We start from the raw sequence: 27,104 nt of genomic DNA on the forward strand, positions 1-27,104 counted from the left end.
AATAAAAAAGCCATTTTTTTGAAAAATTCATAACTTTTTTGAGGTTGGACAAAAAAATTTGAAAAAATTCTCAAAAATGTTTTCCAAAGGGTAGAAAAGGATGGAAAAGTTTCAGCAAAATCTAAAGGGGTCGGGTTCAAAAGTGGTCGATTTGGCGTGGAATGCCCCATATATATTAGGGTGGTTCTTATTTAGGTGATGTTCGAATTTTTTTTCACGATAGTCCTAAATCGGCTTCAAATCTATAAAAAAAAATTGAGAAACGGTTGACCCTAAAGACCATCCCTGAAACTTCCCGCTACCTCCATACCTAAGTGCTCAATAATTCACTTATTTTTTAAGCTCTTCGAGCTCAAAAATATAATTTTTGTGTAATTTTGAGCTCTCCGAGCTCAAATAAATTGCTGTTCTGTGCTTTTGAGTTCTTCGAGCTCAAAAGGCTAATGGTAGTTTTATAGAACACTATTTTTTTAATTTTCAAACCGCAATAACTTTTAAATGAATTAACCGATTTTTTCGCGGTTCACGGCATTCAACGCAGTTTTTTGAGTTCTTTAGAAAATCTTTAAGCGTAAACTGGTCAGACTAAAAATTTCATATAAATTCTGAAAAAAACTTTTTTTTCAATTTTTTTCGTCAACGATATATTTGACAATTATATTATCGACGATTATTTGACATTGCACAGTCAAATGTATTTGACGTTATCGATGAAAATTCTAAAGAATTCTTGATTAATCATATGAACGCATTGATTTTATTGCAAATATTAAAACGAGATATGATGACGATGATAATGATAATAAATTGAACAAAAAAATCCAGTTTGAAAAACAAAAAAACAAGAGTGAAGAAGAATAGGCATTATCGGGTGAATTATAAGAATCAAAGAATCAATTAATTTTTTATTCTTTATTTGATGAAGATGTTCCACTAAAAACAAAATTTAAAATTGTGGCTAAGAAGCATACGGGAAGAAAGAAAATTTAAATCGATGCTATTCCAGAAGACGACCAGGATTGTACAAGTGAAAAATTGTGCTGAGAGAGGAGTTAAAATATTGCAAGATTTTTGTAAACATTATACTAAGGACGAAAAACAAATGCAATATATATTACAATTGGTTAAGGATCATCGTCAAATGTTTCCTAACGTGCTAAAGAAAACTAATGTAACAACTTTATGAAAGTATCTATGTTTAAAGAAAAAATATTAATATTGGTACTTCTTTCGATTCATTGTAATTTTAATAATCACTTTTTTCAATTAAATATTACTTTTCTTTCAGAACATACTTCAAGGTCAGCGAAGTCGTTTAAAATATAAATATTAACCCTTTTTTCATTTTTGAATTATTAAATGACGATAAAAATGGAAAAAACCATAAAATTGACTAGAACTTTGATTTTGACCTCAAATAACTTTTGAACCAGTCAAGATAGCGAAAAATCATAAGAGACCTTTCTTGTAGAGCGTTAAATTTGCTATAAGAATTGTTATTGGTCGACATGATCTGTTCACTATTTCATGATGAAAAAAAATTTCAAATTATTAACAGACTTTTTCCGTGTTTTCCATTTAAAATTTTGGCTATCGGGGGGCGGGAGGGGGGTGTTAATATTAAAATTAAGAGCTAAAATTTAGCATGAATTTTTTTTTATAGATTTGAAACCGATTTACGACTATCGTGAAAAAAAATTCGAACATTACCTATATAAGGTCCACCCTAATATATATATATATATATATATATATATATATATATATATATATATATATTAGACTGTTTCAAAAAAATCGACAATTTTTTTTTTCTTATTAATATTGAAAATATTGTTTGAAATGACGAAAAAAAAATCCTTTGAAAGTTAGAGCTCTTAATATTAACATTCACAGGTGCCGAGTAGAAAATTTAAATTTCCCATTCGATTAACGTGGAAAATTTTTTTTTCTTACTTCGGAATTTTGTAACTCTTTAACAAGTCATCGGACAAGTTGAGTCAAAAAAATTTTTGTAGAGAATTGAACGCTCTACAAAAAAGCTTTCTTGTAGTTTTTCGATAAGCCGATGCGTTTCAAAGATATTCAAGTTTAAAATATAATTCATAATATTTTCTCATTTTTTTCCAATTTTTTGACGAAACTATCAAGTTTATCAAAAAATTTTGTCAAAATTTTCAAATTTTTTGTAATCTAAATTTTATTTGGTTTCACAGATCCTTTTATTCAACTGTCAAATTTCTAATACTATCGTACCTCGATTTGCCAATAAATTCAAATTTTTTTTTTTCAACTAAAACTACACTAGCACACAAAAAAAAAAATTAGGAAAACGGTTGACCCTGAAGGCCATCCCTGCAACTTCCCGCTAATTCCATACCTGGATGCTTAAAATTGCACTTATGCCGTTTTTGAGCGCTCTTCGAGCTCAAAAATACAGCTTATGTGTTGTTTTGAGCTCTCCGAGCTCAAACAGGTAACATTTCTATACTTTTGAGCTCTTCGAGCTTAGAAGTCTAATAAAAGTTTGATAAAACACTATTTCTTGAGTTTTCAAACCGCAATAACTTTTGAATGAATAAACCGATTTTCACGCGGTTGGCAGTGTTCGACGCAGTTTTTTAAACTTTTTAAAAAATCTTTAAGTTTAAATTGATCAAACAAGAAATTTCAGAGTAATTCCGAAAAAACACTTTTTTGGGTTTTCTTTCCTGCACGATATTTCTCGAATGAATCAATCAATTTTGACTGGATTAGCGGCGATCGACGTGGTTTTTCAAGGTTAAGAGCTGATTAGTTTTTGGAGTTGATCGATAAAGCTGTTCGAAAGTTATTCCAAAAAAACCACTTTTGAAAAAAATTTTTTTACAGTTTTTTTTCGAATTCTCGAAATGCATTGGTCCGAATCGGTCCAAATTATATTCAAAATCTAAGTTTGGACAAGCCCTTTCGAATGGCGCCAACCGCGATCGAATCAGTCAAGCCATTCAAAAGTTATGAGAGGTTTACATACTTATACACACACACACACACACACACACACACACACACACACACACACACACACACACACACACACACAGACATAGTGACACCCTCGCGGAGATAGTCAGAGAAGCTTCCTGTGACCTTCAAACGTCGAGATCTGATGAAAACTCGATTTTTGTAAAACGGGGTAAAACCAATAACTTCCCGATTTTTGAAAATTTGAGAATTTCTTAGCGGGAAGTTAAAAATTTTTAACATGTTATTCGACCTGTGGAATATGAATACTAAATTTTTTTACCTAAATCCTCAAACAATTTTAGTTAATTCTACTTTTTATAATATCGTTTTTATTACACCTGTGTCTTGGTGGAATCCTCTTGCAACACTACTGTTAGGCCAACAATCGGGGTTCTCAAAATATCCCTGCTTTTTATGTTTGTGGGATAGTCGCGATCGAAAAAATCACTATCTTAAAGAAGAATGGCCAACGAGAACGAATTTGAATCCTGGTTCTCACAATGTTACCCGAGAACCTCTAATTGATCCTTCCAAGTACTTACTACCGCCACTTTACATCAAGCTTGGTCTTATGAAGCAGTTTGTCAAAGCTTTAGACAAGGATGGCAACTGTTTCAAATATTTGAGGGGAAACTTTCCAGCTATAAGTGATGTAAAATTGAAAAAAAAAAATTTTCTATGGACCCCAAATTGGGACTTTATTTCAGGACGATAATTTCGAATATAAAATGAACGAAAATGAGAGAGCAGCATGGGCAAGCTTGAAAGAAGTATCACAAAACTTTTTAGAGAATACGAAAAGTGAGAATTACGTGAATTTAGTTGAAGAGTTGTTGTATAACTACGATACTTTGGGTTGCTTGATGAATTTAAAATTGCACTATTTAGATTCTTACCTTTCACACTTTCCTGAAAATCTTGGCGATTACAGTGAAGAGCAAGGCGAAAGATTCCATCAAGACATTAGTGTAATGGAAAATCGTTATCAAGGAAAGTGGGATATCAATATGATGGCAGATCATTGTTGGACACTGAAGAGGGATCTACCTGAGAAAATAAAAAAGCGAAAGAGAATCCCGTTATGTAGATCATTTGAGGATAAAAGGGTTAGATATAAGCGGAGAACGAATTAAAATTAAAAAATAAAATAAAAAATAAACGGTTTTGAAAAGATTTTTTTAAATAATTAAAATTTTTTGAGGATTTAGGTCAAAAAATTTAAAATTTATATTCCACAGATCGGATAACATGTTTGATTTGATTTCGATTTTCAGTCGTTTTTTGCCATTTATTTAGATTTTGAGAGATGTCTGAGCCATATAAATTAGAGATTTATATTCGGCGGATCGAAATACATGAGAATCATGATTGATCTAATTTTATAAAATTTTTTTTAACACAATATCTGGAATTTTTTGCTTTTTTTGCTATTTTTTGCTTTTTTTTTGCGATTTTTCAGGGTTTTTTGGAATTTACTTAAACTTTTAATGGCTTATGGTCTAAATAAACTTCAGATAAGTGTTGAGCGGATCGAAATACATCAAAATCATGCTTTGTTTAGGCAAAAAAAAACTTTTAAATCATTTTAAATCGCCCAAACTGCCAATTTTCGTCATTTTTTTCGGTTTTTCAAAGTTTTCTCGAAAGTTTGACGGTGTACGGGTCAAACTGACCTCAAATTTAGATTTAGCAGGTCGAAATACATAAAGATATATGGGTCCCGTCAAAAGTACTGACAACTTTTTAGTAGATTTCATAGAAATCTAACTATTGCATTGGTCCTCATGACGGAACTTTTGAAAAATTTTGCTATATTTCGACTTAGCTCGTTAAGCGGATTCAGAAAATGTATATGGTTTAAAAGTTTATGGATGTATGTATACATATATATATATATATATATATATATATATAGCATATATATATATATATATATATATATATATATATATATATATATATATATAATCGGCATTGCCTCTCCTCTAACTTCCGTAATTCTATACCTCAATAAAACGTAACATACTTATTCTTAGGACGATTTCCGAGGTTAAGTTCTAAGATGAGCCAAATTTGTCGATTAGTTTAGAAATGAGAGCAATTCAAAAATTTTCAAAAATCGCAAAAAATTTTCACTTTTACCTTATTTCTGTGCAATAACATTGGAACGTGATATCCTATCGGACTTCTGTAAATTGCATTTGAAAGCTTATTTAATAAGCTTTAATTAGTGTACTTAGTTATTTCTCCAAATGAAATAGTTTAGGAATAATAGCAATTCAAAAATTTTCAAAAATCGCAAAAATTTTCACTTTTACCGTATTTTCGTGCAATTACAATTGAAGACGATATCTCATCAAAATTATATAAATGGCATCTGAAAGCTTATTAAATAAGCTTTAATTTGTGTACCTCACTATCAGTCTAGGCCAAAAATCACCTGCTTTCTCAGACAGATTTAATGAAATTTTACTTTTACATTCGTTTTGACGTCATTGTTGTTTAATCAAACAGAAATTCATTTTTTTTTTTTTTTTTCGTATGCAACCCTAGTAGTATTTTTATTATTCATCATGAAATCTATTTCCATTTCGGCTGCTGAATGGCCTTTTTTTTTTTGTGTGCCGGTGTAGTTTTTTAAGAGCTTTTCAGCATTCGACGCAATTTCTAAACACAAAAAGATTATTCATTGCTTATCAAACGATTTGACATAAAATTTTGAAGTTATATTGAAAAAACACTTTTTTTGAATTTTGAAATTAATTATCTCACGAACAAATTGACTGATCCCGACAAATTTGGCGGCGTTAGATGCAATTTTTCTAGCACTTAAAGTAATTTTTTACACCATAAACGATTTAAAAAGAAATTTCAAAGTTATTCAAAAATATCACTATTTTCGATTTTTTTCGTCAACGATATCTCACGAACGAATTAACCAATTTTGCCGGCCTGGTGGCGATCGATATGATTTTTTGATATGAAGAGCTTATTAGAATCAATCGATAAAGCCGTTTAATAGTTATTACAAAGAAGCCAGATTTGAAAAAAATTTTTTCGTAGTTTTTTTGAGATTTCTTGAAATCTACAGGTCCGAATCGGTTCAAGTTGCAATAAATCTAAGTTTGATGAAACTTCTTAGAATATTAAAGTTTTGTTCCAATCGGTCAAGCCAATAACCTCCCGATTTTTGAAAATTTTTAATTTTCTAAGTGTAAAGTTAACAAATATATTGGAAAAGAAATTATTTTAATGAAAAATTTATAGAATTCTGGGATTTCTTAATTTGTAAGATATTCGTGCTCAATTTTTTGAACATAATTTTTTTTGAAAATCTCAAAGTATCTTGAAATTTTATTACGAGCAATATTTTCGAATGAGTCAGATAGATTCGCCATCTTAGTGAATGTATTGTAAATACGGACATTATCCTAAAAAATAGTCAGAAAAGTTCCGAAAATCTTGAAACAAGAAGACCTGATGAAAACTCGATTTTCGAAAAATGAGGTGAAACTTGTAACTTCCCGATTTTTTAAAGATCATTGATTTTTATAGCGAAAATTTAAATACTGTCTGAAAATTTCAAGATCCTTTAAAATTATAAAAAGGTATCATATTAGAAATAGAGCACAAACAGTAACGTCAAAAGTCGGATTGGACGATTATAGAAAATTCACAATTCTACAAATTTTTAATTAAAAAAATTCTTTTTCCATTATTTTTTTTTCTACAGTCCCAACCATGTTTTTAGAAAATTCTTTAGTTCATTTCTGTACCAATGATAATTTGCGAAGTAGTTAAAAAATAAAGTTGAAAAATTACAAGAATAATGAAAATTGAATTTTAAACAACCTTGAAGAAAAATTTTTGAATTCGAATTGAGCAAATTATTGTTTGATTATAAAAAAAAAATTTTCATTAAAATTCGTATAAATTGAACAAGTCGATCCGAACTATTAGCCAATTTGAAATTGAATGACCCATTTTTGGAACATCTTAGTATACTAATTCAAATTTACATGTAAACATGTAAATAATGTCATGCATCAGTGTAAGACCCATAAAAAGCAATATCTCGCCGAGATTGAATGAAGAATATAAAAAGCTGTCTTCAAGCAGATTACTTTCCTTAGAATTGTTTTTTACTTAACAATATTCTCTAACCCATTTATACGACTTTATTTACATTTCATTTGTCTATTACTCTTAATGATTCCCGATAAAGCGCGTGCTTAACTCTGGTAAAAGTTATAATAGTCATGCGCGTGACACACCTTGTGTACACCTAAATATTTTTTAATATTAACATAGTACAGAATGAAAATTTATTTGTTGTGATTGATGTAGTTAATAAGAAATCATTATTAATAAAAGCATACATGATTTATTAGAACGGACTAAAAAAAAGTATTCTAATAAAATATAATTGAATGATTGAAAAAAATTAATTTTACTTTGTCGAATATTTCTAATAGTCGATATTCGGTAGTTGAGGACTTAATGCTTAAATCACTTATGTATGTCTGTAAAGTTAGTATTGACTCGTCCAGCATTGGTCGTCAGTATCTTGGTCATCATTCACGCAAAAAAATGTATTCATGCTGTTAAATTCTAATTAATTGGTCTCAGCAATTATTAATAATGTCAATCAATGCTTAATTTACAGACGTTGCTTATGTCGCAAATATAATTTAAGCAGATGAGTTCTCTAATACATATTCTTAATTGAAGAAAAAGTTGATGTCATTTGTAAGCAAACACATAATTTTTCTGTACAAAATAGAAAAAAATTTACTGTTTGTTGTGCATTACTACGATATTATACGTTGAGAACGAATCTAAATGAGATGTTAGACAATAACTTGATTATATGGTCTAAAATGGAAGTCAATTATTAAAGAAAAAAAAAAATAAAAAGTAAACATATTCAAAGAAGTGTGAGATAGCAAAGACGCATGACGACAAGAGAATAGCTAAAGAGGGGATAAAAAGCCGAGGGAGGTGCGCATAGTTCAAGCAAGCTGAAAAGCTGGTCAGCTATCAAACAACTACAACACTTGAGTTTTTTTCATATCTAAAAGTAAATTATTAAATTGTTCATAATTTTTGATATTTTAGAATAATAGAATGAACAGATGTAAAAACTAATGATCATGTATGAATATAAATCAGTAAACTAAAAAATTATTACTTGAGAAAATTTATCAGATAGTTTAAGTGAAATCTGAGACATTTAGCAGGATACAGAAAATCTTATGAAAAAATCACATAGAGAAGTGTACATACTGGTGTTGTTAGTGATATATAATCTAAATGAGAAATCTCAAAATATTCTAAAACATACATTTTAGTACACTGCAAATTGGTTAACATCTTTTCATTTCTTCTGCTCTACGGTCTTATTTCAAGCTATAGGTAGCGTTAAAGACAAATAACTTAATAGCGAAATTCAAGCTATGAGTGACTTAAAATCAGTTGGAAATTGTTTGCGAAGTGTAGAAGAAAGGTTCGATTGTGCAAAATCAAGAAAAAGTACATTGAGTTTTTGGTGAAAGAAATGAACTTACAGGATAAATCATGACTTGAAATTATATTTTCAATGATAAAAGAACTATTGTATATGTTTTGTTAAAAATGGAGAAAAAACTAACTTTGTGATTTTGATGTGACAACAAAAATATAGTTCCGTGTTGAAACCACAAAAAAAAGTTCAATTTTTTTTTATTAATTTTGGAATAGCGCAGTGTAATCTTGAATATTCTTTTATCAAAACCAATCTAACGTGAAACGATGACTACAAAATATTATTTCCCACATTTTCGTCTCAGACTATTAATTCCAGAATGCTTATCTAGTTGACTAAAGAGAAAAAAAAAAAAAAAATTGAAAAAAATTTCAATACCAGCAATATTCTTTGTTTACAAATCGATAAAAAATGATGAATTTACTAGCTACATGTATTTGCTAAGAAAAATTTTGTCTATTCTAATCAATTGGCGAATAAAACTCTCAAAAACATGATTTTCGGGAGGGGGAGATACCCCCTCTCGTAACTGCTGCGAGGCGCCAAGATTTCCCGCATCGAGTTCATTGAAAAATGGGGGCTAACCCCTGTCCTCAGACCGAGGCAGGACCCATGCCCCCACCGGAATGGTGCGGAGGAACAGGGCGATGTGAGGTATTGTTGATTCAATTTATTAAGTTAGAACTTATGCACTTTCATTATTTATTGAAATTTATTTAACTTCGGAGTAAAAACATTAAAAAATTTCCAAAATTTTAAAGCTATCTTTATTTTTCAATTTTTGAAGATTGCAACAGATCAAAATATTGAATTCTTATGAAGCTATTGTGGCTGATTTCACGATGTTGTCCTGATAGTGTCCTGATTTCTGCAAGAGTGTCTATCAGAGTAGGTCGAAAAATCGTTTTTAACATTCCGCTATGAGAATAAATGATTTGGACAGGAAATTATTGGTTTTACACTAGTCTTTAAAAATCGAGTTCTTATCAAAATCCCACGTTCTGAGGTTCCAGGAAGATATTTTGACGAGGATATTACTATGTCTGTATGTATGCATGTGTGTGGGGGTGAATTTATGTAAACCTGTTATAACTTTTAAAAGGGTTGATCAATTAAAATGCGGTTTTCAACATTAAGAAGGGTCCTAACAAACGTAGATTTTTATGTATGACTGAACTAATTTAATCAAATAGATTTTAAGAAATCTTAATGAAAAGATTTTTAACGAAACTTTTTTTTTTTAAACTATTTAACTACTCCACCGATAGATACTCAAATAATGAGCTTAAGACTGTAAAAATACAGTGTATTTGCTACGAACTACATCGAAACCGATTTATTTGATTACGACATATCGTCTTCAAAAAGCTTTGAAAAAAGGATTTTTTTTTTCGGTATCAGACGTTATTATCCCCGAACAAAATATCCCCGACAAAATATCCCCGACAAAATATCCCCGAAAAAATCCCTATGTCAAAATATCCCCGGACAAAATATCTTCAGACAAAATATCCTCGTGACAAAATATCCCCGAAAAAATATCCCCGTAAAGAATATCCTCTACGACAAAAAAACCTCGACAAGTTATCCTTTGAATTCGTTATAGTTATCGCAAATTTAAATAGAAAAAAAAAATTCAAGGGCACAATGATAAAAAGGCAGAACACGGTAAAAAGAGTATGTGATGGTCTAATATCGAATAAACATACACGAAAACCATGTTAAAAGGACGCAACACGATTACCCGCGTTTGTGTTGGCCTATTACTAGATAAACCCACATTCAAACCATGTTAAAAGGGCGCAACAAAATTACCCGCGTATGTGATGGTCTAATTTCGAATAAAAAAACACAAAAACCATGTTAAGAGAGCGCAAAACGATTATTCAAGTTTGTATCGGCCTATTACTGAGTAAACACACACAAAAACCAAGATTACATCTTGTTTCAAAATTTAAATAAAATTTTTTGCGTTGGTCTAATATCGAATAAACACACACAAAAACCATGTTAAAAGGGCGCAACAAAATTACCCGCATATGTGATGGTCTAATTTCGAATAAAAAAACACAAAAACCATGTTAAGAGAGCGCAAAACGATTATTCAAGTTTGTATCGGCCTATTACTGAGTAAACACACACAAAAACCAAGATTACATCTTGTTTCAAAATTTAAATAAAATTTTTTGCGTTGGTCTAATATCGAATAAACACACACAAAAACCATGTTAAAAGGGCGCAACAAAATTACCCGCATATGTGATGGTCTAATATCGAATAAACACACACAAAAACCATGTTAAAAGGGCGCAACAAAATTACCCGCATATGTGATGGTCTAATATCGAATAAACGCCCACAAAAACAATGTTCAAAGGGCGCAACACGATTACTTGCGTTTGTAATGGCCTATAACTACGTAAACACATACAAAAACCATGATTATATCTTGTTTTAAAATTTAATTCAAATTTTTCGTGTTGATCTAATATGGAATAAACATACACAAAAACCATGTTAAAAGGGCGCAACAAAATTACCCGCGTATGTGATGGTCTAATATCGAAAAAACACACACATTCAAACCATGTTGAAAGGGCGCAATACGACTACCCGCGTTCGAAATAGCCTATAAATAAGTAAAAACACACAAAAACGATGATTATATCTTGTTTCGAAATGTAATGAAATTTTTCGGAAAATTTTTTTTTAATTTTTAATTTTTAAATAATGAAAATATCTATATTTATAATTTTCCTGATAAATACGCACTTTAAAATCCAAATTATTGTTGTTTATTACTTTTTACTTACTCAATTATATTTATTACTGTAATTACTTACCAAGAATTGAATAATAATAATAATAAAATAATTAGGAAAACGGTTGACGCTGAAGGCCATCCCTGCAACTTCCCGCCAATTCTATACCTAAACGCTTAAAATTGCACTTATGACGTTTTTGAGCTCTTCGAGCTCATAAATACAATTTGTATATTATTTTAAGCTATCTGAGCTCAAAAAATGGATAATGTATGCTTTTGAGCTCTTTGAGCTCAAAAGTTTGATAGAAAATTGATAAAACACTATTTTTTGAATTTTCAAATCGCAATAACTTTTGAATGAATGAACCTATTTTTACACGGTTAATGGCATTCGACGCAGTTTTTCAAGTTTCATATAGATTCTTCAAGAGGACTGGTGGCGATCGACGTGGTTTTTTGATGTTAAGAGCTGATTTGTTTTTGGAATTGATCGGTAAAGCCGTTTAAAAGTTATTCCAAAAAAACCACTTTTGAAAAAATTTTTTTTTGTAGTTTTTTTGCGATTTCTCAAAATCTACCCGTCCTAATCGTTCCAAAGTATATTCGAAATCTAAGTTTGGTCAAGCTCTTTCGAATGGCACCAACCACGATCAAATCGGTCAAGCCGTTCAAAAGTTATGAGAGGTTTACAGAACATCCACACACACACACACACACACACACACACACACACACACGTTTTGACCCGTCAAAAATGGTTTCCAAAACCATTCGCTATGGACATGGGAGGAACAACGCTGACGTCAACAAGGGCCCTGCGGTATCTAGGGGTAATGATAGACGAGAAACTATCTTTCCGTGAACACCTCGACAGTGCATGCAAGAAAGCCAGCAAAACTGTGTCTAGCCTAGCACGAATTATGACCAACACCATGGGACCAAGAACAAAAAAGAGAAGAGTTCTTCTAGAAGCAGTCCACTCGGTACTGCTTTATGGAGCGGAGATATGGGCAGACATATTAATGCAGAAGACCTACCGGTGAAAGATCGCAGCAGTACAGCGGCGAGGCGCTCTCAGAGTTGCCTGCGCCTACCGCACAGTTTCCGAAGCGGCTGTATTGGTCATTGCAGGAGCCGCGCCCATCGACCTATTAGCGTTCGAAAGAGCAAAACTCTATGACGCTAAAGACAGTGATGATAACATGAAGGACGCAAGAACAAGGATAAAGGCGGAAACGCAGCAAGAGTGGTAGGACCGATGGACATCGGGAGAGACGGGCAGATGGACGGCGCGCCTGATCCCAAACATCAACGTCTGGCTCTCTCGGAAGCACGGGGATACGGACTTCTTCCTGACCCAGCTATTGACGGGACATGGGCAGTTCAATGCCTATCTTTTCAAGATGGGTTTGCACAGCACACCAACGTGCAAATACTGCCCGGATAAAATCGACGACGCCGAACACACATTCTTCGAGTGTGCTCGATGGAAGGACTATAGAAGAAGCACCGAAGAGATCATAGGCACCAGGCTCTCCCCCTTAAGCCTGGTGACCTATATGATCAAACAAGAGGAAAACTGGTCAGCTGTTGCAGTTTATGCACAGCACCTCCTGAAAGACAAAATCGCAGAAAGGGACCAGTAGCCAGGAGTAGGCGTCGTGAGACGCAGCACGACTGGATTGAAGTAATGCTAACGCGGTTCCAATCCAGTCCTCCCCGTACCATCTAGGGGTGAGGGGAAGAGGAATGTTTTTTTTAGTGGGTAAAAATCTCCACACTACCGACTATCGATATCTGCCGGAAGATGGGCGGCAGAGTTAACGATACCGGTGTCTTTTGAAGATCTTTTTTCGTACCTCTTTACAAAAAAAAAAAACACACACACACACACACACACACACACACACACACACACACACACAAACACACACACACACACACACATACATATAGACATACAGACACCATCGCGGGAATAGTCAGGGAAGCTTCGTAGGACCTCGAAACGTCAAGATTTGATGAAAACTCGATTTTCGTAAAACGGGGTGAAAACAATACACGACTTTCTGATTTTCTTAGCGGAAAGTTAAAAAAACCACATTTAAAAATTTTTTTTCGCCGTTTTTTTAAGATTTCTCAAAATCTATCAGTCTTAATTGGTCCAACTTGTATTCAAAATCTACGTTTAGTCGAACCCTTTCGAATGGCACCAACCGTGATCAAATCGGTCAATCCGTTTAAAAGTTATGAGAGGTTTACGTACATATACACTAGGGTCTGCCAAAATGTAACTCCCGTGGAGAACCTTTTAAAATTGGAATTTTGAGTTCCGCTTTTAACAGGGGCTGCGTTTAGGCATTTCCTGAGATATTTTGGTGTGAGACGATGTATTTGATTTTCATAAAATTTTTTAACAGGAGTTTTAATTGGGTACTTCCGGCCAAATTTTGAATTTTCACCGGAAATGCCCAAACTAAGATTCTGTTGAAAAATTCTGCAGCCTCTTTTAAAAGCGGAACTCAAAATTCCAATTTTAAAAGGTTCTCCACGGAAGTTACATTTTGGCACACCCTAATATATATATATATATATATATATATATATATATATATATATATATATATATATATATATATATATATATATATATATATATATGCTGCTATATATATATATATATATATATATATATATATATATATATATTAGGGTGTGCCAAAAAAAGACGATATTTTTTTTTTCACTCTTAGCCCAAAATATGATAGGATATGTCTAAACAAAAATTCTGTCAAAAGGCCAGCTCTTAATTTCAATTTTAAGAGCTCCTTCATCGAACTTTAAGTTTTCCCATATAAATAACATGGAAAGTACGGTCTTAAACAGTATTTTACCCTGCAAGCTGTGAAGAAAATTTTTTTTGATAAAATGAATGATTGGACCTTTTAAACATTAAATTTCTGAGAAAAATTTCATTGAGTCATAAATCAATCGTCATTATTTAAGTTTTTACGGATCTTTGAAATTAGAATTTTTGAAAATTTTACGTTTTTGCATTTAACAGCCAAACTATTGGAGATAGAAAAAAATTAAATAGCAATTTTGTAGTTCGTTTGATGCTCTATAACAAAGTTCTTAACAATTTTTTTGTATAATCAATAACAAAAAAGCTACAGACCTACAAAGTTTTGTTTTTATTATTTTTCACTTTTTTCAATTGAACTATCGATGATATAGAACAAAAAATTTAGTATAAATTTTTTAGTATATCAAATCTGCAACAAAATTGTATAGGTGAGATTTTTCGTATTATTGATGGTTAAAAGTTACAGGCTCAACAAATTCTATTTTTATGATTTTTCATCTATATCATGTAGTATATCAATAATATATATAAAAAATTAATAATAAATATAAAGTACATTCAATTTTTTACAAATTTATGCTTGGTAAACTTTATATACTGTCTGCAGTTCCTAGATCAAAAATTGTTTACTAAAATCCAGTAAGAATCAGAAGAACTACTATAAGAATTTGTGAAATAGAACCCTCCTTCAAGTTGTTTACTATGACTAGATTATTATAATTATGGTTTATGATGAAATATACACGATTAGATTAAATAATGATGATAATAAATTTATAATTACTTTGCAAATGAAACAGATAAAAAAGTTTTTTATAGTTTTGATTATATATTTAGACTCTAAAGAAATATGTTTCCTTTTCAATATCAATTAATCGCAATTTAACCTCTCCGTTTAAAAACTCAACATTTCAAAATACTATTTTTTGTCTCTCGTTCAAGCAGTTATTGATGAAAGTACCGCCTTTCAAATATCACTAAAAATTAAAAAATTCATTTGCTCCTTTAGACTTTTGACTAGTAGTCGAATTTAACTAATACTGAAAACTGACATGAGATTTAATACTAGATCATAGTGGTTTTTTCAGATAACAAATGACTATTCGTTGTAATGTATAATTTGATCGTAATTTTTGAAATAATTTTCTAAAACTTAATGAACATTTTTATATTCCAGAAAAAGCATGACAGAGATGATTATAAAGAGCTTTTGGAATTAGTGTTAATATTCTTAGGTGGTACTCCGAAAAACGGAATCAAATTTAGAGCTCCAGGACCAAATCATCATGCAAGATGGATGGCTAAGGCTCTATATGCTTTAAAAATCTTCATTTTTAAAAAACAGTTTAAAGTCAATGCAACTGAAGTAAATGGACTGAGATATGTCTGCTTATTTCTAGTTAATTTCTACACGGTTTCATGGTTTAATACACCTTCTGCGATAAAGTCATCCTATCAAGATTTAAATCTGATCAAAAATCTTTATGAATTTCGTTCTGTCCATAAAAAAATGTCTGAAGCAGCAACGGTGACATTTTCAAGACACTTATGGTACTTGTCAGAAGAGTTGGTCGGGTTAGCTTTGTTTGATGACAGAGTTTCCTTACATGCTAAGAGACAAACCGTAACTGCAATAAAAACGCGAGAAAGTAATGCTTCGAATTCAAAAAAATTTATCGTCAAAGACGTAAGCTTATTATTATCGAAAAACATCGAAGATTTTGCTAGCAAGCAATCTCTATTTTTGTTTGAGCAGTATCAATTACCGTATCAATTTATGGACAAGGATCCAGAGCTCTGGGCATTTGATCAAGATTATCTACATTGCAAATCTGTGTTTTCAGACTTAAAAGTTGTCAACGATCTCGCTGAAAGAGGTGTTGCATTAATCCAGGACTACAACAACTGCTTAACGAGAAATGAAGAACAAAAACAATATTTATTGCAAGTTGTCGAAGAACACAGAAAAAAATTTCCTTACGTTACCAAAAATAAAATTGTAGCTACTTATTCAAAGAAATAAAAAAAAATTTAACTACACGATTGAAACTATGATAATCGTTTTTGTCTGTTATTTTTATTAAGTGATTATAAATTTATTATCATCATTATTTAATCTAATAGTGTAAATTTTATCATGAACCAAAATTATAATAATCTAGTCATAGTAATCAACTTGAAGGAGGGTTCTATTTCACAAATTCTTATTGTAGTTTTTCTGATTCTTACTGGAATTTAGTAAGCAATTTTTGATCTAGGAATCTCAATCTTGCTGATTAAAAAAATTAACCATTTGTCTCGATAATCACTCAATTTGTATTCATTGAATATTTCTTTAACGCAAAACATTACTGAAGTAACAATAATATTGTAACGATATTGAACTGCAGACAGTATATAAAGTTTACCAAGCATAAATTTGTAAAAAATTGAATGTACTTTATATTTATTATTAATTTTTTATATATATTATTGATATACTACATGATATAGATGAAAAATCATAAAAATAGAATTTGTTGAGCCTGTAACTTTTAACCATCAATAATACGAAAAATCTCACCTATACAATTTTGTTGCAGATTTGATATACTAAAAAATTTATACTAAATTTTTTGTTCTATATCATCGATAGTTCAATTGAAAAAAGTGAAAAATAATAAAAACAAAACTTTGTAGGTCTGTAGCTTTTTTGTTATTGATTATACAAAAAAATTGTTAAGAACTTTGTTATAGAGCATCAAACGAACTACAAAATTGCTATTTAATTTTTTTTTCTATCTCCAATAGTTTGGCTGTTAAATGCAAAAAACGTAAAATTTTCAAAAAATTCTAATTTCAAAGATCCGTAAAAACTTAAATAATGACGATTGATTTATGACTCAATGAAATTTTTTCTCAGAAATTTAATGTTTAAAAAGGTCCAATCATTCATTTTATCAAAAAAAATTTTCTTCACAGCTTGCAGGGTAAAATACTGTTTAAGACCGTACTTTCCATGTTATTTATATGGGAAAACTTAAAGTTCGATGAAGGAGCTCTTAAAATTGAAATTAAGAGCTGGCCTTTTGACAGAATTTTTGTTTAGACATATCCTATCATATTTTGGGCTAAGAGTGAAAAAAAAAAAATATCGTCTTTTTTTGGCACACCCTAATATATATATATATATATATATATATATTTATATATATATATATATATATATATATATATATATATATATATATATATATATATTTATATATATGTTTTGACGTGGGAAAAATTCCCCATGTCAAAAGACTCGTTTGGCTATTTGTTTATTTTAATTTTCTTTATCATTATTAATTATTTTGGCTCAGCTGAAGGAATGCAAAGATTCGACGCGCCTGTGTCGCCCCAAGCGGCCTCCTGATCAGAGTGTGAAGCTCGAGGTAAGGCTTATACCCGAAACCGCGCTGAATTTGAAAAGTATGCATGAATGAGTGTGACTATTGTAGAGAGTATGTGAGAGTGAGAGCGAAATTAAGTTTAAGCGATCAGACGAACCCGCGAATTTACACAGAGCCATCAACGACCAGCGTGACATCTGGAGGAGGACCACGGCGAGAGCGAAGCAAAATTTGAAACCGACGAATGACGACGGCGTTTGAGCAACTTACGTCGAGCGAGGCACCATCTGGATGCCGTAAGCCTAACCAAGTGACATATCGACCAATCATCGATCGCAACGGAGTACTGGACGCTTCCCGTAATACAACGGCCGGCTAAAAGAAGCCGTGAGCTGATTGAATGCGAGTTTTTTGAACTAACGGAAAACTATAGAACACATGTTGCCGAGGAGGCAGCCATAATAAAATGATTCTGATCTGGACGCCGTGCCTGTCACCATTACTGAGTTTAATATTGCACATTGTTAAGATTTATTTTACGATTGTACCTTATCGAAGCTATTGTTCACGACCACTGTGTGGATTATTGCTGAGTGACGATTAATTAGTATTATTACGTGCACGTGGAAGACGCCATCGCCGAGACATCGACGCTATTCCGCCTGCTATCCCGCCAACTTCGTTGAGAGTCAGCTACCTGGACGAATACCGACCCGAGGGGTTCACTGCTGTCGCAGGTTGAGTCTGATCGCTAATTTAGCCCCAGGGCGTCCTTACCGCGATATCGCGATCAATTTTAGTAAATTTCACCAATTTGATTTTTGGTGTAATTTTTTTGTATTAATATTTTTTTTACGAAAGTAATTATTGAATTCCTTTCGGATTATCGAGACGTGTGTGACGACACTCAGAGGCACGGTACCATCGGGGTGTATTTGTGTGCTTTCGTACATTAAACCGTATATTCAAAGTCGAGCGTTCGCTTCTTATTATTTATTTTTTTTGTTATTTTTTTTTGTTCGAGACGCTGTCATTGAACTAACTGTGTGACATTATTATTACTATTGTTAATGGTCTTATTGGTTGAAACATTGATGGATGCCGACAATTGAATTTGACTTCTTTTGTTGTTGTTATTAAACGTAACGCCTGAGAAATTTGGAGCTGTGTAAGACAGCTAGCCCGACCGACTTGCCATCTCCGAGCGCGGGCCCAAACTTATCTTGAGCTTCAATTACCCGCAAGCTTAGTCGATTTACCGACCGTAATCTGTTATCCGCGCGAGCCCGCCAAATGGTTGAATTTTGGAATTATCTGAATTATTATTTTGCGAATCATTGTCGAATTAAAGCTACATGGTGTTTAATTTGCTATTGCAAATTAATTGGGGAATTTGCGAGCCACTGACGGACCGAATTTAAATTTTCTTATTTATTTGTTTAATTATTAATCAATTTTGAAAAAATTAATTGTTTATTCCATTGTATTATTAATTATAAATTAATTTGGGAATTTGCGAGCCATTGACGGACCGACTTCAAGCTTTTATTGAATTATTAATTAGTTTGAGACAAATTAATTGTTTATTTCATCGTATAAGTAATTATTATTTAACTTGAGATAAATTAATTATTTAGAGTATTGTATTATGAAGTAAAATTGCTCTTGAGCATTTGCGATCCACCGACGGACCGAATTGAGTTTATTATTTCGTTTAATTATTAATTAATTTGAGAAAAATTAATTGTTTATTCCATCGTTTGAGTAATTAGAAATTAACTCGGGATTTTTACGAGCTGGTGACGGACCGAATATAATTTTTGGTTATGATTAATTAATTTGAAGATCGATTAATTGCTTACGTCATCGTAGTATTAATTATAAGTCATTTAAATTATTATCTGCGAGCCACCGACGGATCAATATTATTGTTGTTTCTTTCAGTTATTATTGTTCGTTTATTCGGCGAATAATTAACTGTTATTATAGTAATTTTTGGAAAATTATCAATAATTCTTGGCGACTGTTATAAATAAATTGTTGATTGGACATTCGGCGATTACTGTTTTTTTGTTTTTCTTTTCCCGAGCTTACTTAGATTGAAGCATTTTACGTTTCACCGTTCATTCGTATTTTAAATCTCTTCGTCATCGACCCGCCGCCTGACGACAACCGACAACGACTTCGAATCGTGGAACGGTAAGTTCCTGGTGCCCAACTACCTTTGAAACCCAGGTAAGCCATTTTAGGTGGTGCTCTCCGGCCCTGTCGATGCCAGTGCCGGTGAAAAGACCATAATAATATATATATATATAAATTGAAAATCGGTACAGCCGTTTTTGAGTTTTAGCAAGACTAACGCACATCAATTTATTTTTATATTGATTACTAGCTGTTACCCGCCCGCTCCGCTGAGCACTTCATAGAATTGTATTTTTAGAGATCTAGACTTGAAATTTAATGGGAGTATTGTTTAAATTTGTACAGATTTCAAATTTTATCAGATTGGCCCGTTCCTTTTATCCCTGTGATTATTCGAGCTAATATTCATGGTAAATTTTAATGTGCAATCACTATGACATTCCAGTGGTTTTTTTCCAAAAATGAATAATGACTGAAACGAAGAAAAAAATTTGAAATGATCATTGAAAGTTTCAGTTAAAGTAATTGCGTGTCTCATAAGTGAAGTTGAAATTTGGCTAGCTTAAAGCGTGACGAATTTTGCCGTTAATTTAAATTTCCTCCGTGAAATCAATTTTTCATAGAAACTTATTTGTACATGTTTTTAACGAATTCTCTTAGAATAAATAGCCAAATTCCTTTTTCACATCTCAAGTGCTTAGAAAATGCATTCATTTCAATCTGTTACGTTCCCGCGATCCGGTAATAAGAACAATTCATGGGTTATGTGATCAGCAAAAGTAAAATGTATGTAAAATTCTTAGTCCGTTGAGTGAATAGCTACATGTAAAGTTAAATTTTGGAAACCTTACCATGACTTTTTTTGCCGCTGCCAAAGAGACGATTGTTGTGAGAAAATATAATTATTAAAAAAGGAAAATATTTAAATCCGTTGGCCTTGGAGGCCATTCCCGTAAGTTCCTGTTTCTCTTGCGATTCTATCAAATTCTATATCTGTAGGAACTGTATTTGAAAAGTATAAATTTTTTGACAATTATCACTCCCACACTCTTATATGGGAGAGGAATTCCATAAGATCCTATTCGAGAAAATTTCTACATTATAAACAAAGGTTTCAACAAAACTTCAAGTCCATAGAAACTTTTGTTTGGAAATGAGAGATTTTCATTGTTAACACCCCCGCAATCCCTTCTAGGTTTAGAATTCGAGAAAATCCATTCTTAGCTGAACTTGACATCATACACGAAGATTCTCACCAAATTTAGAGTCTGTAGAAGTTACAGTTTGGAAATTAAAATTTTAGATTTTAGCACCCATCCCCGCAATTCCTATCGGAAATAGTCTTTATTGAAGTTCATTGTGAGATGATCTCTACATGAGAAATAAAAGATTTTTACCAAATTTAGAGTTTTTAGAAGCTATATTTTGGAAATTAAGATTTTTTATTGTTAACACCCACCCCTGCGATCCTTATTGGAGGTAATTCGTTGTAAAGTCCGTTCTTAAATAATTTCTATATTATATGTAGAAGACTTTTACTAAATTTGGGGTCTGTAGGAGCTATAGCTTGGAAAATAAAAATTTTATTTGTTAACAACTACCCCTACAAACCCCTGTGAGGTGAACCATCGTGAAATTCGTTCGTATATTATTTCTACATCTCTTACAGAAAATTCTTACCCAATTTGGAATATATGGGAGCTGTAGTTTATAAACGGAAATTTTTTATTGTTAACGCCCCCGCAATTCTCTTTGAGGTAGAATATCGTAGAATTCGTTCATAAATTATTTTTCCATCACTTGCAGAAAGTTCCTACAAAATTTGGAGTCTGTAAGAGCTACAACTTTAAAATTCAAAATTTTCATTGTTTATACCCATCCTCGCAACCCCTGTGGGTGAGATATCGTAAAATTCGTTTATAGATTATTTCTATATCTCTTACAGAAGATTCCTACCAAATTTGGAGTCGATAGGAACTATAGTTTAAGAACGGGAATTTTTCATTGTTAACGCCGTCGCAAACCCCTTTGGGGGAGGAATTTAATAAAATCCATTCTTAGCTGAACTTGACAGGAAAATTATACCGGAAGATTTCTACCAAATTTAGAGTCTATAAAAGTTACAGTTTGGAAATTGAAATTGAAAATTCTAACACTCACCCCCGCAATCGCTATTGAAGGTAGAATTTATTGAAATCCTCATTTAGATCACTTCTACATCACACATAGAAGACTCTCACCGAATTTGGAGTCTGTGGGAGCTATAGCTCGGAAATTTAAAATTGTAATTGTTAACACCCACCCCCGAAATCCATATTTGGAGTAGGTTCTCATTAAATATGCTCTTAGATCATTTCTACCTCAAATATAGCAGATTCTTACTAAATTTAGAGCCTGTGGGAGCTTTAGCTTAGAAATTTAAAATTTTCATTGTTAACACCCACCCCCGCAATCCATATTTGGAGGAGGTTGTTATAAAATCCACTATTAGATCATTTCTGGATCACATATAAATGATTCCTACCAAATTTGAAACCTATAGGAGCTATAGTTTAGAAATTTTTTATTTTCATTGTTAACCCCTACCCCGCAATCTTTATTGGGGATGAATTATCATAAAATCCGCTCATAGATAATTTCTACATCACATATAGGAGATTCCTACTAAATTTGGAGTAGATAGGAGCTATAGTTTAAAAATGGGAATTTTCCATTGTCAACGCCTCCGCAACCCCCCTTGTGGGTGGAATTTCGTAAAATCCGTTCTTAGCTGACCTCTACTCGGCAACAGGAATATTCCTACAAAATTTCAAATCTCTACGCCTTATGGTTCCAGAGATATCGTGATGAGTCAATATATAGGTGGAAATCTCATATATATATATAGATAGATTTATTGGCACCAGATGTACAGCTTGTCTAACAAACTCTGATACATCTTTCGCTTAAATCTACTTTTCTTACACTAATTTTATAATTTATTATTTTATTTTAGTATTTCAACTTGATAGTTAATCTATATTTCAATCTATAACGCTAGTAAATACTTTCTTCGACTTTGGGTCGTTTCCTTAGTTTCAGTTTATCGCATATAGCAGATTCTTTTCAAATTTGGAGCTTATAGGAGCTACAGCTCAAAAATTTAAAATTTTAATTGTTAAAACCCACCCCCGCACCTCCCTGTGGGGAGGGATATCGTAAAATTCGTTCATAAATGATTTTTACATTACTTACAGAAAATTCATACAAAATTATGAGTCTGTCAGAGCTGTAGCTCGGAAATTTAAAATTTTCATTGTTAACGCCCACCCCCGCAATCCATATTGAGGGTAGGCTGTCATTAAATCCGCTCTTGAATCATTTCTACATCCCATAGAACAGATTCTTACCAAATTTGGAGCCTATAGGAGCTACAGCTCGGAAATTAAAAATTTTCATTGTTAAGACCCACCCCCGCACTCCTCTGTGGAGTGGGATATCGTAAAATTCGTTCATAAATTATTTTTACATCACTTACACAAAATTCATACAAAATTAGGAGTCTGTAGGAGCTAAAAGTCGAAAATTTTTAATTTTCATTGTCAACGTCCACCCCCGCAATCCATATTGGGAGTAGATTGTCATAAAATCTACTCTTAGATCATTTCTACCTCGCATATAGCAGATATTTATCAAATTTTGAGCCTTTAGGAGCTACAGCTAAAAAATTTAAAATTTTCATTGTTAAGACCCACCCCCGCATTCTTCTGTGGAGTGGGATATCGTAAAATTCGTTCATAAATTATTTTTACATCACTTACACAAAATTCATACAAAATTAGGAGTCTGTAGGAGCTAGAAGTCGGAAATTTTTAATTTTCATTGTTAACGTCCACCCCCGCAATCCATATTGGGAGTAGATTGTCGTAAAATTCGCTCTTCGATCATTTCTTCATCACATATAGGAGATTCCTACCAAATTTGAAGTCGATAGGAGCTATAGGTTAAAAATGGGAATTTTCTATTGTTAACGCCCCCGCAACCCCCCTTGTGGGTGGAATTTCGTAAAATCCGTTCTTAGCTGACCTCTACTCGGCGAAAGGAATATTCCTACCAAATTTCAAGTCGCTACGCCTTATGGTTCCAGAGATATCGTGATGAGTCAATATATAGGTGGGAATCTCTTATATATATATAGATAAGTATTTATTCTTGGTTGTTTAACAGGACGAAATAAAAAATCGTTTCAAGTTTTGATCTATTGCAGCTATTAATTAAATATTTTGACTTTTTTTTTATTTTTATTTTACACCATGCATTTTTTCTAAGGGCATTATTCCCGAACTCTATTCCAGCCTAGTTTCAGAGTTCTAAAAGCTATAGATTGGAATACACATTATCTTTTCAATTTTTAACGCCCTCACTTTTAACCCTCTTGGAGTTGAATATCATAAAATTAATTCTTGATAAACTCAAACATGCCAAAAAAATATTTTGGCCAAGTTTTAAAGTTCTTAAAGCAATAGATTGGAAGATACAAATTTTTAATATTTTTAACGCCTTCGCACAACCCCCTTAGGGTTTAATATCATAAAATTAGTTCTTAGTAAATTCAAACATGCCAAAAGAAATATTCTGGCCAAGTTCCAGAGTTTCAAAAGCTATAGATTGGAAAAAACAATTTTTTTAATTTTTAACGCCCCCGCACTCCCTCTAGGGGTGAAATATCATAAAATTAGTTGTTAGTAAACTCAAAGATGCTAAAAAAAATTTTTTGGTCAAGTTTCAGAGTTCTAAAAGCTATAGATTGGAAGATAAAAATTTTTTTTTAATTTTCAACGCCCCCGCATTCCCTTCTGGGGGTGGAATATCATAAAATTAGTTCTTAGTAAATTCAAACATGCCAAAAAAAATATCCTGACTAAGTTTAATACCTATAAGAGCTGTATTTTTCAAATGTGAATTTTTTTCAATTAACACCCCCGCAACCCCTCTTGGGGGTGGAATTTCGTAAAATCCGTTCTTAGCTGACCTCTACTCGGTGAAAAGAATATTCCTACCAAATTTCAAGTCTTTAGCTCTAATGGTTCCAGAGATATCGTGATGAGTGACTATATAGGTGGAAATCTCTTATATATATATAGATATAGTATAGATATATATATATAGATATATATAGATTTGTATATAAATATAAGGGTGTGCCAAAATGTAACTTCCGTGAAGAACCTTTTAAAATTGGAATTTTTATTTCCGCTTTCAACAGGGGTTGTGTTCGGGTGTTTCCTGAGATATTTTGGCGTGAGACGATAAATTTTATTTTCATAGAATTTTTTAACAGGAGCTTAGTTTGAGCATTTCCGCTGAAAATTCAAAATTTGACCGGAAATGTTTAATTGAATCTACTGTTAAAAATCCTCTGAAAATCAAATAAATTCTCTTACCCTGAAATATCTTAGGAAATGCCTCAACACAACTGCTGTTAAAAGCAGAAATTAAAATTCCAATTATAAAGGGTTCTTTACGGAAGTTACATTTTGGCACAGCCTTATATATATATATATATATATATATATATATATTAGAGTGGTCCAAAAAAAAAAGATTTTTGCCTATCATCATAAAAGCTTCTCTGAGGTATAAAAAAAATTCCCTTCAAAGCACAGCTTGATATCTCAATTTTTCATGGAGCTCAATGAATTTTTATTTTCCCATTTAAATAACACGTAGAAAAATGTTATTTACGTTTTTATCCTGTAATACTATAAAAAAAATTATTCTTGTAGGAAATTTAATTATCTGCAAAAAAGTGATAGGGTAGTTTCTTCGTAATCTTAACGAGTAAAAAGTTATTGATCTTTAAATACTCACACAAAAGATAATTTGAACGAAGATAGTTTCAGAGCAACTTTTTGAAAACTTTTCGGTAACTGCATGTATTTATTTCAAAATTCATCAAACTAGACTGTTTCTAATATAATTAACACATGTCTTTTGGTGAAGTATTAACTGTGAATGATGAATAATTCCTCATTACAATTTGGATATTTTTTCCTGTGAGCAGTGATTTATTAAAATTGAAATTGAATTTCATTACGGAATCTGAATCAAGAGCAAGTACTTCCGGATGTATACCGAATTTAATTTTTTTATTTAAAAACATGTAGGACAGGTAAGACAGGTGAATATTTAAATTTTGAACATGATGCTGGGACGCTTTTTGACCGAATGAAAAATCACAAAACTTTGCAGGAGTACGTAAATAGAAGTCCTTCGTGAATTGATTCATTTATTTTCAAATTTCATCATTGAAAAAAAAAAAAAATGATAAATAAACAGGTAGAGTTCATGCGTAAAACTGCCTTATCTCAGGAGTCATCACATATTTAAGTGAATAAGCTCGACTATAAAGAGATTGCTAATAAACATACAACCAATATAATCTTTGAGACTGATTTAATTTTTTGGTTATTTCTTATTTTAGTTTCTAAGACTTATATGACATAATTATTAAAATGCAGCTAAGTTGAGGTAAAAAACTAATTGTTAGCAAAAAATTTGATTTACTATATATCTTCATGTAGGCCGCAAAAGAGTGCTAAAAGTAAATTATCTAGTTTAATTTTTTTAAGCAGTGGTTAGAGTATTTACAAAGTCTGGTAATCTCCTTTAGTGCATTTAACATGTGGTTCAAATAAACAAACCGCTATATTAAATTGTCATTTGTTGTCACTGACTGAATGACCGATATTAGACTGTATACCATTTTTTTGAGAAAAAATATAAATTACATAATCAAATACTTTGAAACAGTAAATGGGATACAACATGGATTCTAAAATCATATCTGCTTAAATTTTCTTTTATTGCGAGTATTTAAAGCTTATTAACTTTTTTACTTGTTAGGATTACAAAAAAACTACCTCAGTACTTGTAACGTACTTGTTGTAGACAATTAAATTTCCTACAAGAATAATTGACGAAAAATAAAAAAAAAAAATCTTTGTCAGATTTACCGGATAAAAACGTAAATAAAATTTTTTTACGTGTTATTTAAATGGGAAAATAAAAATTCATTGAATTTCATGAAGAATTGAGATATAAAGCTGAGTCATTCCATCTAAAATTGTCTAATAAGCAAAGTCGACTCATTTTAGATTTTGGTGTAACTTTGAGAAACTCTTCTCTAGGGTCCCAAAGAACAAAATTTACACAAGTTTGATTTTTACAAGCGCTTGTTTTCGCCTATTTAAATAAAGACTTTTCAAAATCGATATTTTTAAGGCTTATTAACTTTTACTGTGAAATTTTTCTGTTTGAAGCTATCTGCATGATCAAGATGGAATTTACAGTGGGAAAGATAGTAGTTTAAGGGTAAATAAAGATAATTGGCTCGGACGAGTCCTTTAAATATAAGCAGCGTGCTGAAAATGAGTGTTTTTTAGTCAT

General features: G+C 31.8%; 1 protein-coding gene across 13 annotated transcripts in view; it reads left to right on the forward strand.

Moving 5' to 3' along the window:
- Positions 1-27,104, forward strand: part of LOC123261717 (potassium voltage-gated channel protein Shaker) — a 1,350,734-nt gene that overhangs the window by 329,554 nt on the left and 994,076 nt on the right. The window contains exon 1 of one of the 13 annotated variants that reach the window (XM_044723495.1): positions 7,482-9,184. The exons of the other annotated variants lie outside the window; for them this stretch is intronic. Coding sequence (XP_044579430.1) covers positions 9,104-9,184 — 81 coding nt within the window. The 5' untranslated portion in view covers positions 7,482-9,103. Of the gene's footprint in view, positions 1-7,481; positions 9,185-27,104 lie in introns of those variants that run through there. 13 annotated transcript variants of the gene reach the window in all.

The sequence above is a fragment of the Cotesia glomerata genome, linkage group LG3 (genome assembly GCF_020080835.1).
Source record: "Cotesia glomerata isolate CgM1 linkage group LG3, MPM_Cglom_v2.3, whole genome shotgun sequence".
Taxonomy (NCBI): domain Eukaryota; kingdom Metazoa; phylum Arthropoda; class Insecta; order Hymenoptera; family Braconidae; genus Cotesia; species Cotesia glomerata.